Genomic DNA, 17,821 nt, shown 5'->3' on the forward strand with positions numbered 1-17,821 from the left:
AATGAAAGTCATGCAGAAAAAAAGCGCGGCTGGTGGAAAGAAAACCCCCGCAGCCATTGTTGTGTGATTAAGGACTAGGTTTGAGCCATCGTGGGGGGTTAAATTATTCACACAGCAGGAAAGCAACCAAATGGTGTTTACACAAGTACATACATGCACATATACATAAGCACTGTGGAGGACTGATAACACACTGACAGAGGATGTCATTGTTTTGGGGGGTGGCTGCAGTGCAGAGACGCTCCACATTCCTGTACAGGATCTATAGAACGTGTGACACGCATTGTTGTCGAGCTAATCATAAATTCAGTTCCAAGTTTATGTAATACCTTTATTTCCTGTTTATCAGTTACAACTTCTGTTTATATTCTGTACAGCACTGAAGGCACACAAAAACCAAAAGATATAATGGAACACAGGTATATACAAAATATACAGAATAAATAATGAAATCTAGTTGAGTAGAAAAGCTACAGAGTGTGTGCTTACATGAACCGTTTTCAGAGTTGGATGAGTTTCCGGGAGTACGGTTGGTGTGTAGAGTATAAATCCTGACAACGTCCACGTTGGGAACGTCAGTCGGCCAGCAGTCCATTGCTTTTAATAAGAGAAACACAGAAATGTTGGCTGGAGTCCGTCGGCAGGTTGTCTGCGTGGAAAAAACTGGAGCTTTTTGGGTAATGTTGCTTGTCGGTAACCATTCGTGTGCTGGCGGGGTTAATATGTCCCCCCACCGTCTCTGACCAGTTCAAACAGTTCCCGATCAGCCAGTGTCAGCAAGAGGACGGAGCGGATGTTCCTGAATGCTATTTGAATATTTTCAGACATAAATAAGTGACGTTAAACGCGCTCTCACATACGCTCGCGCACACAGACACACAAACACACAAACACACACATTTGTGGCTCATTTTTTCTGGCAGACATTAAAAAACAAAACAAAAAAAAAAGTTTCAGCAGGACTCTGTTGATTGTCATGCACCATCTTATGGCATTTGATTAGTGCAATGCATTTTTACAAGATTACAGTTGTGTATAATATACTGTACTTTAAGTGCTGCATTTACTGACTGATAGAAGAAAATTCATCCTTTCTGTAAATATCACCAGTTTGTATAAAAATAAATAACGTCCCTATGACTGCCAGTACGCAGCGTATTGGATCGATCAAAGGAACTGACAGGAAGATAGCAGTAGAACCACACTCTTATATCGCTGTTTTTCAATGTACACTTGGCACAATGAGCATTCTGGTTACAGCATTCCAGCTGGCTTATGTTGACAGAGGGTGTAATCAGGTCATAGCCAGAGTCAGGATACACTGATTAAACAGCAATTCTGGGTCAAGTGGTGATTGAAATTCACTCACATCTTTTCCAGACATCTGCTTTATTCTACCAGTATGTCAGATGGGGGGGTGCACTGTGCAGATCAATTCATTTGGCAGCAGTGCGCCGTGGAAATGTAATCAATCACAAAAAGCTGATTGAGTGGATTTTGAAGATGGTTTAAACCCAGGCCCGCACAACAGACTGCGCTAGCTTCTTTAAGTTACATTTGGCCAAAAACACTACACCTTTCACCAGCTACATAACATGGCTGTCAACAGATAAAGAGTAACAAAAAGATAAAACCAGTTACATTCTGTGCTACAATTAAACTTAAAGTGATGTGCCCATGATATATATTTCACACTGTGGAAAGTACGAGAGGGCAAACAGGACAAGGCACTTGGTTCAAAACATAATATATATATGTATATATATAGAATTGTTTTCTCTCAGTTAAATGCAGTTTGATGCTCCAGAACCTCCAAGTAGTCTGGTTCAGTATGCAAGTTAGCCTTGAGTTCAAAGTACTCATTCTTAGTTTGCTCAAGCATGACCTTGCGTGGCCTCGAGTACATAATCGTCTCCATTAGCTTTAACTCCTCCTGGTGTCCCGGGACCTGCATGTCTACAGCAGACTGAAGCTGGGGCATGTTTTTCCTTAGGTACTCTGTTATTCCAAGCTGCTGCAGCTCCTTCTCCCTCTCCAGAATGTTCCTGTACAAGGAGTTGGGATTTCCGAGCGTGACGAACTCGGCGGGGCACTCTCCCGTCATGGGTCTGAACTTGGAGCTGGGGTTGCCTGTGAGCGGAGAGGTGTTCTCCTTCTCCATGATGCTCCGGCAGACGTGGTGCTTGGCGCCGGGCTCGTCCATGCTGTAATCCAAATCTGCGTCGTGCTCCTTGTGCTGGGAGCAGTAGGTGGGGTTGCGGCAGATCTGCACGATGGGGCTGTGTGATCTCTCTTCGTACAGAGAGGCAGACCCTGTTCTTTGTGTCAGAGTGTGGTGTGTCGTTTTCTGCCCGTACATGCTGTAGTGTAAGTGAATGGGACTGCTGCTGCTGTTTTCTCGGGGCTGCTCCTCTGCTGCTTTTTTCTTTGCCCTTCGCCGCCGCCGGTGCACCACCAGTACCACCAATCCGGCCGAGCAGAATATAATCATGAGAACAAACATAAGAAGGCTTAAGATGAGCACAGAGAGCGGGACGGTGTCTGTGAGCGAGCTGAACAATCCTTTGTCGGTGCCGTCAGGCCCCAGTGTGGCTGTCGTGCTCTCCTCCCCATCTGGGGACATGGGGTAGTAGGTCCCTAAACCGGGACATAGCACCTCATGGCGAACGCTTCTTAATTCTGCCTGCATCACTTTCTTTGGGGTGTGACACAAAATGGAGCCCACCACTGTGTCCTTTCGGAGTTTCTCCACCCATTGTTTGAGGCTGAGCAAGTCACAGCTGCAATCCCAGGGGTTGTCCTCTAAATAGATCTGCTCTAGTGAGTCAAGTTGATCAAGCACATTGCTCACTGGCAGGTGCATAAGTAGATTTTTCTTCAGGTTTAATTTGGCGAGGGGCACATTGCGAAATATCTGCGCTGGAAGAGAGCTGAGCAGGTTGTTATTTAATGACAACAGCTTCAGGTTTGGCAGGGGATTAAATGTGCCTGGAGCAATCTCTTTGATAAGGTTGTATTCCAGATACAGGTATTCGAGGTTGTGCAACCCCACAAACATTGTGGAGAACAGCTTTTCAATTCTGTTGCCATTCAAATACAGCTTTTTCAAACTGCTCAAGCTGAGGAAAGTTTCATTATCAATGTAATCAATTCTGTTGTTCGCCAAGTTGAGCATTTCTAAACTATCGTATGTGACAAAATCAAACTTCAAGAGTTTCTGAATCATATTTCCTGTCAGCACTAGTTTAGTGGGGCTTTGCTGAAGTATTCCGATATCCGATAGCTTTTGAATTCCTCTATCTTGACAATGCATCAAAAACCCTGCCACAGGGTGATTGTGACAGGAACAGTGCTCCACACAAGGACTGCCAGGAATGTGAGACGGCGTCGGTACCTTTGCGTCATCTTTGGCGTTGCTCAACTTGGGAATCTGAGACACTTTGGATGAGGGAGTAACAACCATGTCCAGTGACTTTGACGGCTCCTCCAGGTTAATATCTGCATGAGATGGGCAGAGAACATCCCGCTTGACTTTAGCCAGAATGGTGCCCTTAAGGTGATGCGGTGTGCTGCAGACCACATCCCCAATCGCTGACTGGGCCCTCATGTTCTCCATCCAGATTTTTAAATGCAAAATATCACAGTCACAGACCCACTCATTGTCCTCCAGGAGAAGTTCCATTATCCGTCCGATGTGCTCCAAAAACCCCACAAAGGGCAGCGTCTGGAGCTTGTTGCCACGTAAGTCCAGGTGGGTGAGGGGCACGAACCGGAAAATGTTGCTTGGTAAAAACTCGATGGAATTATCATTGAGGATGAGGACCTTGAGGCGGATCAGTTTGTTGAAGGCTCCCGGCTCGATGACCCGAATGAAATTCGTGTCGGCCTGGAGAAACTCCAAATTCACAAGGCCTTGGAAAGTATCCTCTTTCAGAGTGACGAGGAAATTGCTATTTATGTGGAGTTTTTTCAGTGAACCGAGAGTGCTAAAGACCCCCGGTTCCAGTTCTTGTATGCTATTACCCCCAATGTGCAGCGAAAGGGCATTTTTAAGCCCTTCCATTTCCTCGGCGCGGAGCTCAACCAAGTCATTTTTGTAAAGGTTCAGGTGGAAGGGCACACCTGACGGGACTTTGATTTGGGAGATTTTGCTGATGTTTCTCTGCTCGCAGTTAAGATGAAGGATGCCATCTTTTCCCTCACAGGAGCACAAGGAGTCACAAGACTCACTAATAGAGGATGATGACGCCTGTGAGGGATGGATATCTTGGGATCGGGCCGCAGTGAGAAACAAGGCGATGAAAATGACACAGGGCACCATTTCGGTCTGAGATATCTGTGAAGAAAGGACAGAAACATGGGCAGAAGGGGTGGGGAGAAAAAAAAAAAGAACATTAAGTGTACATTGTTTTATAAGTCATGCAAAGTTTGACAAATTAAATGTATTGTTCTGAGTCACTCTGTTAAATGATACTGAATCCCATTGCTCCAAATGTCATACAAATTTCATGTGTTACAATACATGAACTTTGGATGTTGTGTGTAAAAGTGTAATAGCGTAAAATTACATTCATGGGTACATCACATGCATGAAGGGAAGTCACTCCTCAAGGATGAAAGAGTCTGTGTAGTGTGGAATTGTCTTTGTAAAGTTAACATGCATGAAAAATATATAACAGGAAAAACAGTGTTTATATGCTGACCGTTCCACACTCTTTTAATTCTCTAAAAGGAATACTGAGTTTTAAATATCTGTTTTTTTCACTTAATGTTTTATCCCTGTGTGGCCTGTATACTACTTTGCAATGTCCTGGATAGACTTGAGGAATGGGAGTTAAACCGAGTGTTGCAGCTAATGGGAGTCCTAATAATGCACATAAAACAGTCATCAGAATCCACGGTATCTAACAGGACACTGCACTTTACCAATGAGTAAATACATTTCCCAGGGTGAGCAATGACAGTAAGACAGCATCTCTTTCCAGTGACTCACAGTGGGATAATGGCACATTTAAAGAAATGACTTTCTCATCTGACTGAATCTTCTGCCCTTTCTGTGCAGACTCATCTGAACAAAGACTTACTCGGTGTGAGTCATACGAATGCACAAGTTATTTCAGTCCATGTCAAAGTAACATCTATAACAGGAATCCCTAAACAAAGAACCCAAAATGTGCGATCATGTCTTTATGGTTCAACTAACTAACTCTCACTGGACCTGACTGAAAGTGAACTAATCACAAACCGAATATCCATCAGTCTGATTCCTTGAAGCGTTAATGTGATTGTGTTGTTCCACTGTTCCAAACTCGTCTCCATGCAGTGACAAAAGCATCTGCAGGAGCACACAGACAGCACTGTCCATTAAAAACAAGTTCAACCAACTCATACATCATCGCACGCGGGATTTATGTTGAATGACAAGGGAAATGCTGAAATGTGATTGTAATGATGAGAGCGCCACGGCAGCACATCTCAATCCATTACATTCATTTGACTAAAATCACAATGGATCAAAGGCAAGATCACTCTCAGGGGACTGGTGGAGGAGTATAGACATCTTGCCTTGATCGGGGATAACTCGGTACCCACTGTTAACTAACGGAAATCTTCAAAGAGATAAGACATGGGAAGATGACAGGAAGGGACAGATGTTCTCCTTAACGAATCCGATTAGCATCTGGAAAGCTCCGTTCTGACAAGACTAGGCAAGTTGAGCCGATACGGCTTGTGGAGAGCAGTGTTTGTCAGAGGCTGAAACCTCTGACTCATGATCCAACTAGAAATGGTACTCGACCCTCTTTTGACCAGAAAATGCTTCCTCCCTATTGAAAGTCAATGAGACGTAGGGCACATTTTCAGGGGGTGTTTGCAATTGCGTGTGCCCTGCAGCAAGTGGCGTAGCATAAAATGTGGTTTGGAATAGTGATTGGACTACCCTGACGACACACATGCAGAATGCAAATCATCCCATGTACCTACGCACCCCATTCATTTAAATACTTGCTACAGCCCGACTATAAATCAGAGAAGCGTAACATTAAAGAAACATCACAATAAACATCCATTCCAGCTGAAAGGCTGGCCAACCCCACACATTATCAAAATACTTTATTTAATAGTGGTTAACTAATCAATTAAATCAACTAATTGTTGCAGCTCTACGCCACATACAATGTGGACAGCATCCAAGGCGACAACCAAACCCCTCGAAGACAAAAGCTGAACTTGAAGGAGTCTTATATTGTAACTCCTGCTTCTCTTTCACCTTTTTGCCTATTTGTGTCTCAAAACATATTGTGCTGTCAGTTGGAGTCAAAATTATTGATGAAAACCAAGTCAACACTATTTCCAACATCTTTGATGTATTCCGGCATATACGCCAAGGTCACCCTAAACTTTTCCGCCACAAATGATGGACTCACACTCCCCGCAGACCTGGGAAACACAGCAATATTACAGAGTATACCAGAGACTATGGGACTCATTATCATCACATGAAGAAAAAATTAAAAACAAACTCCTCTTACAAAAATCATTTTATAAATAAATCTCTATAAATATTGCCAACAACCTGCCAGCAGAGTGAAAAAGTTCACAAACTAAATGCATTAAAACCCTCTCACTAGTTTCTACAGGGAATCACCACAACATCAGACAGAATACAGCAGAATAATTAGTTGCATGTTCTCGCCTCCAGGGACAGCCAGTGCTGCAAGTCAGCCTGTACGACAGTACAACAACAATAGGGGGACACAATGCTGAAAAGTCTTTAAAAATGAAAAGTAAAAGCCAGTAACTGAGTACATAAAATTGGAGTTTGAAAATATATTTCTGAAATGACAAACAGTGACGTTCAGACAACTATTCTGCATTTAAGAAGGAAACCTTTCATATATCTTACAGAATTGAAACTTTTAAGTGTGTTAGTGATATTCATTTTACAGTATCAACCAAAGTAAGCCTTTGATGTAATATTTATGTGTATTCACAAAGATACAGACCTGGAAAATAGGATAACGAGACCTGCGTTAATGTTGCTTATTTCCCATTTTGAGATGAAGATGTGAAAATGCAGGAGAAGATTATAAACGTGAAGTCTTGTGAAGTCTCCCGTATTTTTAAAAGTCTCTGGCAAGCTAAGAAATGACCATCTTGAGCCAATAATAGGCCGAACATTGGGAGATATGATTATCTATGAGCCCCAATTACCAATGTTTATCCTTGGAAGATAATATGGTGAAATATAATGAAACGCAGAAATCTAATTTGTCAAACCTATTAAATATGCATTGTTTGCATAGTGATAACAAAATGGCTCCAAAACATGCCACCAAAGAATATCTTTGGCCATTTTCTTTTCATTACTTATCTGTATGCTTGGTTTTTTTTTTTTCCCCAGAAGTCTGGTGGTGGTCATGGTACCCAAGGCACTCACCTCTGTGACCCTGATAGCTCCTAACACAATGCGAAATGAAACCGACTATTGACAGATGTTATCGCACACTGCGCGATAACGCTGCTGCTGAGGGCAGATATGGAACGGCATTAGCGTCGTGCGCTCGTTCTCCTGTATTTCAAACAGACTTCTCTAACTGATCCATTTTTCCAGGTAATCAATGTTGCATGGAACTCGCCGTGACCGGCAGGAGAGATGAAACGCTCTTCCGGTGCCGGTCTTCCACTCCGCTCTCTTTTTCGAATTCAAATGTGCATCTCTTGCTGTTCAGACAATTCAATTAGAGATCTACTGAAGCCCTGTGAGATCTCCCCTCATGCATGTGTGTGAAGCCAACTCATCGTCCAACATCAAATGGGATGCGTTAGAAAAAAAAAGAAAAAACTAGTACAGAGCTGCAGAGGGAAAGACAGCAGGGGGGAAGCTAGAATATCTATCATGCATTTTCTGCTGAAGTATTTCTGCAGGCTCTGTAACATACACAATAGACTTTGGCCACTTACAGACCCATAAATAACCATGCTTTATTTGGGCCAACTATAAATTGCATTGTTCCAGTGCATTGAAGTGCTCCATAATATCATAGAAGTACAATGTGCCCTCATGAGTATAACATGTCACCGTGACGAGGCTTCTTCTTTGTCTTTCCAGCGACCCACAGTCACGAACACACATGTCCGTATGACACGCAGATACTTCAACAGTGCAGAACACTGCTCTGAGGAACTGCCGTCTCTTCATGCTGATCAGACTGAATTATACTCACTGACGATCAATGCCCATAATATACTCCTGTTGCTCAATGCTGAGGTGTTAACAGCCAACAGAATGAACTGCAGAATATCACTAATCAGGCCTGCACATCACTGTTCAAATTCATTTCATTTCATTTTTTTTTTTTATTGGTCCCTAAAGGGAGCGTTTGACCTTCTTTGCAGGAAGGTAGGGCAGCCAACATAGGGCAGGAAAGTGGGTTCACCACCCTGGCTCCATGATGCTGCACCGTACTGTATGACCAACATCACCTCGTGCACCTAAAATATTATTTTCTACTTTATTTTCCTTCTTGGCTGTCTAATAAACTACAATTAAAATGCCATAATCAGGATTGATAGAGAAATAATTGTCATATATTTATATTATATATTGTCATAATCCTGTTTTTCTCAGTTTATAATCATATCAAACTAAATCTCTTTGGGTTTTGGACTGACAAAACCGGACATTTAAAGACAGTATTCACTATTAGGAGATTTTCAGCAGATTAATTGATAAGGAAATGAATCGTTAGTTGCAGCCCTAGTGATTTGAATAAGCAATAATGGTAGGTATATTGCCAGTTTTGATGATGAGCCCAACTCACAGCATGCACTATTCTAATTACAAACCAAAATTATGTTAAAATTGACAAACATATCTTGACTTCCAACTGTCCGGTCTGTCCTGTTTTGCGATACAAATGGTCATCACTCGGTCTGACTTTGACAAACCTTCTGCGAGACAATGGTATTCGCTGAACCATTGGAAAGCCAGGGGTCGCACTGAGCACGTAATCTTTACTGAAGAGCACAAAGCACATGTGCCCTTGCTTTCTATTGATTCTGCACACTTCACGCCCCAAACGGTCAGAGTGCTGCAGTACCACATATTTCTGTCGTCTATACATTTATCATAGTTTGCAGGGAATTGATGCACACAGTGCAGATGTAGTATTTGTCATAGTCTACAGTGAATTGATGCACACAGTACAGATACAGTATGTGACCACACAACATGAACCTCGACTTGAACCGTACCGAGTCGCGTGCCCATTATCCTGTTGACGGTTTAGGACATTATTTTTAGATAATATGAACATAGCTGTAGTCATGTTCTGTCCTTGTCACTGTCAAAGTAAGTAAAGCATGCTGGAGCCACAAATAGCCCATAAGGCTGGAGCCTAATTCCTTTTTCTGTAGCGTGAGGCAACTTGATGTACAAGTATGAAAGGCTTGTTATCCCTAGTGGCACCCGACAGATAGAGCCAATCTCCCAACTCCGTCAAGGGTGATAAAAGTCACTACATATCTGTGTTTTAAAACATATCCAGTGGATATCTCGTGGATAGAATTTCTTGGTTTTCAGTCTGTTTTAAAAGCCTTCACAGTCCTCTCAGTTCAGAGAGTTTTATGACCTCAGTCCTCCTCATTGCTAGGCTACCTGCAGTGATGGCGATTTATAGATCTTGACAGCAGGGGGGTTGAAGGAGTACATTTTAATTCACTGAAGTCTGGGGTTCCTTGTCGGAACCATATAAATAGTGTTGAATATACTGGTGTATCATCTACATGTCTAAAAGCTAAAATGTAAATGTAATCTGTGCTCCATAACAGGGATTCAACACAATGATGGTGAACTCCACGAAGTTAAAATTTGTTTTTGGACTGAATATTATTCTTAAACTCATTAGTGGAACTTCTGTAGGGAACAATCTCAGTTTACGCCAAATTATGTCTCAATATCTGTGCCAGGCACTGGTGTCAGAGGATACGTGCAGAGAATGATGCATATGTCTGGAAGCACCTGAAGTGGCCTCTATGTTCCTATTCATCTGCTTTTCTTTGAGATATCCACAAAATCAATACATACTGAGCACCATTTACAGCCCCAGGAAACTCAGTATAACATCAAGTAGACCAAACTGTGTCTTTGAACTACTAATCAACCCCACATTCTCCATCTGGACAGGAGTTGGGCTATAGCAACCCATACTTCCTCCACCAACTGCTCTACCATGCAGAAACAAAGCTCCTTTGGCAGTGTGTAGGCACACAGCCTTTGGGGACCAGGGAGGCGAGGATCATGCCCCATGCTCTGCTGGCTGCTACAAGGGTTGCGTCTTTAGAAACATCATCAGTGGCCTGTTAAAAAGTCAGATCAGCTGTGCGCTTTCCCGTGTCACGCAGCAGTTCTAACAGCTGGCAGCTGATCATATGGCGAGATATAAGCGGCGGAGCCTGATATGCTGAACCGCTGTACACACAGAAACCCTTATACATGTACGTGAACATAAACCGACACACAGAAAAACACATTATACTAACTAGCTACCTTGTGTACTGCATAGCTTCCTCTCTTACTGTTCTCAGCTGGTGGGCCTTCATTTGTGATAGCAACATATGCATGATAGAACTAATAATAGAAGCACAAAGACTGCATGGGGAAGGGGGGGGGGCTTGGCTTCCCTGGCAAGCGCGATTTAGTAGGCTTGCATTTCAAATGGTCTGTTTAACTAATGCGCAGTAATTAGTTCTCCACAAATGAGCAGGCAGATTACACCAGTGTATTGTGGCATCAAGGTACGTTTTGTAAGGAAAGACATCTGCACCAAGCAGCTGTACATTTTCTATGTACATTATTGTCCCTTACATTTAATTCAGGAGTGACACCAGAGCCCAGCAGGACTGGTGAATCCATTCAGAATCCTCAGTCCAGGGGCAGCTGTGTCTGAAAAGTCTGGCACATCACAAGAGAAGCAAATATGCGATCAAATGTATTCTAATACAGTTTTTGTTATGATTGTTGCACAGTGACACAATTTAAGGTTGAGTTATTAGTCTAGAAATATTCAGCAAGTCTTGCGTATTACACTTGAAGTTAGTACGATTATGTAGGACATCGAGTCTCTTCGTCTTTATCTGTTCTCAGCTGAATTGCCCATTTAAAAGGAGTAGCCACCCTCAGTAAAAAGGCCACAGGGCAGCAGTAATGACAGTCTTATGATTCACTCCATAAATAGGTGGAGATTGGCTGTCTGATAAACAAACTTCAGTCTCAAAGGAGCCACACATTCTAGGTAGACAGACCTGCTTATTGAGGAATAAACAATATGAAGGGCACCACCTAGAACATTCTGTAGTGTCGCCACAACAGGACTAAGTGGCTAATCAAAGCATGGTTTATGTTGTCCACCAAATATGCATCTCATTCTGTGAACAATTTCCTTCATTTTGTTCTAAACAAGCCAAAAAATTTAATATTTATTCATTGCATCAGTAAAAACAAAAATACATGGATCTACTTTTGATGCAGGTTTAAATCTATAAACTATTACATATGCATAACATGGACGCCTATGTGCCTGCAATTACTAAAACACGCTCTAAGACTCAAGTACAATCTGTTTTATGACAGATTACAGTGCCATGCATGTAGTTCTTGTGACTGTGGCATCCTTAATTGGCAGATGCAGAACTACTTTGAATACTATATGTTCACAGTTCATCAACAGAGCCCTGCCGAGTTTACTAATTGGACAAACTACTATAAAGTCATAATCTGATTTTAAGACCACATCTGCTAGTGGCTGTAACCATTAGCAACAGCTGATTGGTATCTGTTCAAGTGACAATTAGTTAGAAGTCTACTATAAAAAAAATAAAATAAACATGGCATGTGTATTTGTATATGTTTGTATATATTTCACTAATGGTAACAGTGCTATCATCCAGACTATTACTGCTATAAGTGTTTCTGCAGAATTCAGCAGCCTTTGACAACATTCTTAAACATTTTGTTGCCCAAGATTTAACTTTATTTATGGTTTTAATTGTGTGGTTTTATTTTACGTTTTATTTATTTAGGATATTTTAATATTTAATAATCACGTCCATTTCAATGTCTGAACATTCTTGAGAATTAAAAGTTCTCTTTAAAAGGGTGTACCTGCATTATTAGTGGCATAAAAAGGGTCTTAAAATGACAATGATATCGTTTATCCCAATTATTTCCAGGGCAATGTTTTCTACAAAAGTAGATATCGTGACAGCGCTAGAGCGAATGCACGTCTCTGAGACCAATGAAAAAAGTTCTAAATAAATAAAACAAGACAGTGGTGGCCCAGCATTAAGCCCTGTGGATTAGCTTTCAGCTAACCTTGCAAAAACCTACCCAAAGTTCCCTCAGGTCTTGTGGTGAAGAAAAAGTCAAAACAGGACGGAAGATTAGCACAAAGTCACAGACTATCTTTCACTGTTTGGGAAACGTGCGCTGGCAAGTTTTACATCTGACAGAAAATCACTGGTTGGATCGTGTATTCCCCCTCTTCTGAGTCTCTTTCAGCTCTGCCCTCTCCCTGTTTATTCACTAGACACTTCCATAATTCATTCCTCTGTCACACTGGGATCAGTTTAAGTTGCTTTATGATGCAGAGCCAGTAGAACAAAACTCCACCCATTTGACACCCTGAGAGCGGACTGATGCACACGCCTGAAGGAAATCCAGTCCATGACCAACAGAAATAACAGGACTCATTGAAGCTGCCAGACTTAAACAGTCCACAGATGGAGACGGAGCCTCTGGGTTGATGGGTAGAAAACAGATTCACAGAGGACTGGAAAATAGCTACACTCGCAGGCCCTCAACAGGATAAGCTGGTTAGAAGAAAGAAAGATTGATAGATGTCAAGTCTGTACAAGTCTGTTTGCAAATTAGTGTATGATCCAAGTACAGTTCATCATACTTTCACATAATGGGACGTTTGCTTATGTTTTTCCACAACACAAGGAGCGGGGGATTAAAAAACCTGCATGATGGTCATGAACTTCAAAAACTGCAACGCTTCAAAGTTTTGATTTGACAGGACAAAGCTAGGGAATCTCAGTAAGGGGGGGGGGGGGTAAGGCTTTTTAGTATTGCAGTGCCTGATAAAACAGGTATATTTTTACATAAAAGCCTTGTCTAGAGAAGCTTTAAATAAATCTATTCAAGTACACGCGTAAGGCAACAACTTTAATGCAGATTTAGCTCAAGGTATCTTGTTTTTCTGCCCCCACGCTTTTTTTTTTTTTTAAGATCAGGTACTGAGTTAATTGAGTGTCTGATGACTGAGCAGCTACAGAGACTTGAGCTGACCTGCACCGGCCTACTGAACAAGACCTTTCAAGACCAATTAAGTAGGAATGCCACAGCGGGCAATTACAGAAGCTGGACAGCATTCTAAAAGCTCCTGTTAAAACCTGTTAGAAGAACAAAAGCTTCAAAGTCACATCAAAAAACGTCTCAACACCCATAATTCCCTGTTTGTGTTTGGGATGGCTTACTGCCAGGCATCTTAAAATGCTTCGAATCATAACAGAAGCCAGATAAATGCATTTACAGACAACACAGCGCATATCACACGTCTGGCGAAAGAAATGTGGGCCTATCACACGTGACGTTGATGCAACAGAAGGGAGTGTGGCATTTCAAACAAAGGCAGCGGGCTGTTTATTGTCCTAAATAATCTGCTCACTGAGCATTTCATCAGAACGCTAACCACAACCCATCATACTCTATGTGCTACTTTCCAAACAGCAGGTTTTCCAATATTTATAACACACTCAGCAAGACACACAGACAGATAGACAGATAGACAGATAGACTCAGCACCTGTCATGAATGCCTGAAAGAGTAGACAATGAAACTTTGTTGCATTGTGCATTGTATTTCTGTAAAATGTCAGTTTAAAACATTGATCAGTAACTTTTAAAAAAATCATGAATTTGTTGTGTTGAAATGATTTTAAGTGCAGTTCCTACGTTGGCTCTGCAGCCCTGCGAGGAGTCTATCGACTCACCAGACTCCAATAAGAGGTCCGCTGGCCTGAAGCTCCCTCCTCCTATACATCTCCTGACAGAGAGCTTTATAGCGAGACGAGCTTTTAGTGAAAGAAGTTATTTTCTTTCAGGTATTGGAGACACACTCCTGGACAACAGCGATACAACATGGAGTGACTAAGCACAAACCAGCAAGAGCTAGTTTTAATAAGACAGAATGCCTCGTCTGACAATTCCATTGAAAGCATTTTGCAGGGAGTGCATTTCACAACATTAGTCATCATACCTGGTCATTTAGTCCAATTTACACCAGCTGTACATCACTGCAACACACAGCATCAGATGCTAAGACCTGGCTTAGTGGCACAAGAGACTCCTCTTTATTTTCTCTCCCTTTCTCCCTATTCACTTGGAGGTCACCAACCAACAGTTGCGTGCATCCACTAATACTGAAAGTCAGGCTGCTTTTTGCTCGGGGGGCTGAAACAGAGAATGAGAGGGAGGCTGAGACGGAGAATACGAGATAGTGAGACTTGTTGCGTCCAGCCAAGGGTTGTTTCATTTCAGCCTGACATGGGATAGCAGATTAGAGCCCCTTGCACTCTATTGCTTTTGCGTGCGCGTGTGTGTTTTGCTCGTGCGTGCGCATGCACGCGTCCCCGGCCTTGTTTGTGTGTGTCTGTGTGTGTATACGTACGAGCTGTGGCCGTCTATCAACTTCCCAGAGCACCCTGCAGTGTTCCCAGGCTCCAATTATGGTGGGACTTGTCCCTTTTTCCTCTGTATTGGAAGTGATGTGGCTTGCCCTACAGGGTCGACACCACCACTACACCCACATATCTGCAGAGATTCTGCCAGCGCCCGCGGCCCTCCACCGCAATCCTGGAGAAATGATAATTATGACATCCGCCCACTCAAGAGGCAAGAGATAGTTCAACTCCCTTGCCCCTTGTTCCAGCCCTTCTTTTTTTTTTCCTTTGACTGATTCAATATTCTGTGGGCTAGTGCTGCCTACTTTCTCTGTGTCTAAGAGAAGCAGAGGCTCTCCAATATATCTGCAGGCTTTCTCTGTCTGAAAGCAGTGTGCTTTAATAAAGTTTCACAATGCCTCCCCTCCCTTGCTCTGCCCCTGAGCTGATTCTCTTAAAAACTGCACACGGCAGCGCAGGTCGGACCGATTGCCTTTTACACCATTTCACACATTACAGCAACATTTTCTTTTAAAAACACACATTTGTTCAGTAGGGGTCAGAAATGATCTGTGGTTGGTTGATTATTGGGATTGAGCCATTGGACCTTTTAAAGCTGGAGAAAAGAGGGAGATATCTGTCGTTATAAAGATAATTATATGCAGATATATTGCTAATAATACACTGCTGGGGGAAAGCAGGGGAGTACAGCAGCATACAAAAACTTCCCTTGTGAATCATCCATAGTTTGGCCCACACAGACCATCAATCAATATTTAACCTCAAGTTATTCCGACACATTAGGCTCAAGCAGCTCGTCCATGTATGTTATGGAGCACGTCTAACTAAGCTGTTAGATTATTAACCATTGAGTCACCCAAGCAAAAAATTGGGCTCCAAACTCAATTATGCAATTCGCAGCTTAAAGCTAATTAGACACTTCCTTCCTTCATTAACTTGCACTTAAATAGGACTCACCCTCACGTGGAGAAATTAAAAAAAAAAAAAAAAACAGTCCTGCAGGACAAAGTGCAAAATGATTCAATTAGGCTGGAATGCAGTAAAGATGTATTTAATCAGTCGTGATCTACAGTATGGCCAGGAACGCCTGCTCAATGTTAACAGTACTGTACAACGCCTGATGACTTTAAATGAGTGTGTGCCAGGCAAAACGTGCCTCTGATGGAGCAGATATCCTGCTTTCTGATTGGCTGTTGCAAGTCGTGACGCCGTCTCTATTAAACACACCTGCGACCACTAACGATAATTATAAATATTCATACGCCACCGCTATATTTAGCTGTGGCTAAACGCCAACTATTGGACATTTAAATCAGCTTTCAAGCAGATGTCTATATTTTTCTGTTAAAATCCGGTAATGGCGACTTAGGGGAAAGTTTTTAGGGATTTTCTGAGGCTAATAAAAGCACCGTGTAGGCACAGCACCAAGTCTCTCTCTCTCTCGCCATAAGGCTGCACAGCGCCGTAGGATACAGTAACTGCGTGTGGGCAAGCAGCCAGGTGTGCTCGAGGTAGTTAATGGAGGACCCTCGGGAAAACTCACCAGCCTCTGTCACCTTCCCGTCAAGTCCAGGCACTTTGCTTCCTACAAGACTTTCTCTACTCCTAAAATCATTCGAGTGATAAATTGCTTTAGGTCTGCGTTGACAGGTCCGTTCATATACTGTACATTGTCGGGTCAAAAATGAAGAGGGGGCTGCTCAATAGCATACTTTAGCTAGTTTGAACCTGTCCTTAATGGACACCTGGATTCTTTAGTTAGGCTAAAATAACAGCACAGAGAAGCCCTCTTTAAATAAAGCCCACCTGGTCTAGAATTGTTAAAATAAAAATAAAAGTAATTGAGCACATTAAAATTCAATATTTAAGATAAACACATAAAAAAGGACTCGGCTTTGTGGCTTACCGACTAAAACTGCTGAAAACGAGGGGGAGCTGGTCCGAAAGCCACCGTGCTCAGTCCATCAGTAGACACCGGGAGCCGACGCATTGACTGGGGGTGGCGGGGCGGAGGGGGGGGGCTATAACCTCCACAACACTTTCTCTCCGGTCCGCCGCGCTCCTTCTTTAAAAAAAAAAAAAAAAACAGGCTGTCACACTAAAACTTCACAAGGTCCGCCGGTCCACACTTGTCCTCTCCGGTCCACCAGCCTTTTCTTGAGTCCGATACAGCCTGTCACACACACACACACCGAGGCTGCTAATTATTCCTTTGCAAGAGGAGCTTGCGGTGAGGTTTTCACTCCGGTCCCGGGATGAGGAGAGTAGCCCTCCTCCCGCAGCTTCCCCAGAATTAATTATGATTAAGTTGCAGGTTCGACCGACGAGAAGAAGACAGTATTGTGATTGGATAAAGGTTTTCTTCCACCTTTCTACAGTCCACTCACAGTAATGAAAGCGCGCACAGCGTGTTTGCTCTCGCGCCGCGCCGCGCGCTCTGTGTAGTTAACCAATCTGCGTTATATTGGAGTTGCTCAGTAATTTGCATGCTGTAGAGGTGGACTGACAGAGAGGGGACGGAGCGTCAACGCAGGCGCGGTGTATAGCACGAGTTCCGGCGGTGCCTTTCAGAGTAAAAGCATAGGGCTAAGTGTACATACGCTCCGAATGTATTTTCCTTTATACTAGTTTCACATTTTTTTTTTTTTTTTGAGTAGACATTATATAAGCAAGATGACTAAGTATAGAGTTTAACCCTATGTTTAACAATTGCAAAGAAAAAAGAAAAGAGAAATCAAATGGGGATTCTGTAACTGTAACTGCTTATATATTTCCAGTTTTATTTAGATGGGGAAAATTACTCAACTTCCGGTATTTCCCTGTCTATATCTGGCTATCTTTGATACAGCTGGGGAAGCTCAGTAGCAGTTATACAGAGCTCCTCCTCTCCGAGGCTCTTACAATACCAAGGAAAAAAAAGAACTTGCATTGATGGGCTTTAAATAGCCTGGCTGCAGAACCAAGCCCAAAGGATGAAACTAATGCACTATAATACACACATACCTACAGTTTTGGGCAAGTTTGAATGTAAATGTAATACATTATTAGTTACTTTGATTTGAAAGTAATACCTCACT

The 17,821-nt window shown here is 42.6% G+C and overlaps 1 protein-coding gene across 3 annotated transcripts; it reads right to left on the bottom strand.

The window, feature by feature from the left end:
• Positions 1–310: 310 nt before the first annotated feature.
• Positions 311–17,210, bottom strand: slitrk6 (SLIT and NTRK-like family, member 6). 3 transcript variants are annotated; one of them, XM_051427821.1, is made up of 2 exons: positions 16,651–17,210; positions 311–4,336 (listed from the first exon to the last, which is right to left on the bottom strand). In XM_051427821.1, the coding sequence occupies exon 2, from the start codon at positions 4,319–4,321 to the stop codon at positions 1,781–1,783; it is 2,541 nt and encodes an 846-aa protein (XP_051283781.1). In that variant the 5' UTR covers positions 4,322–4,336; positions 16,651–17,210; the 3' UTR covers positions 311–1,780. The 3 variants fall into 3 exon arrangements, with proteins under 3 accessions (XP_051283781.1, XP_051283784.1, XP_051283783.1); XM_051427824.1 differs by lacking the exon at positions 16,651–17,210 and adding an exon at positions 15,702–15,889; XM_051427823.1 differs by lacking the exon at positions 16,651–17,210 and adding an exon at positions 14,732–14,989.
• Between the last annotated feature and the right edge of the window lie 611 nt (positions 17,211–17,821).

This window comes from Dicentrarchus labrax, unplaced genomic scaffold (genome assembly GCF_905237075.1).
Source record: "Dicentrarchus labrax unplaced genomic scaffold, dlabrax2021, whole genome shotgun sequence".
Lineage (NCBI taxonomy): Eukaryota > Metazoa > Chordata > Actinopteri > Moronidae > Dicentrarchus > Dicentrarchus labrax.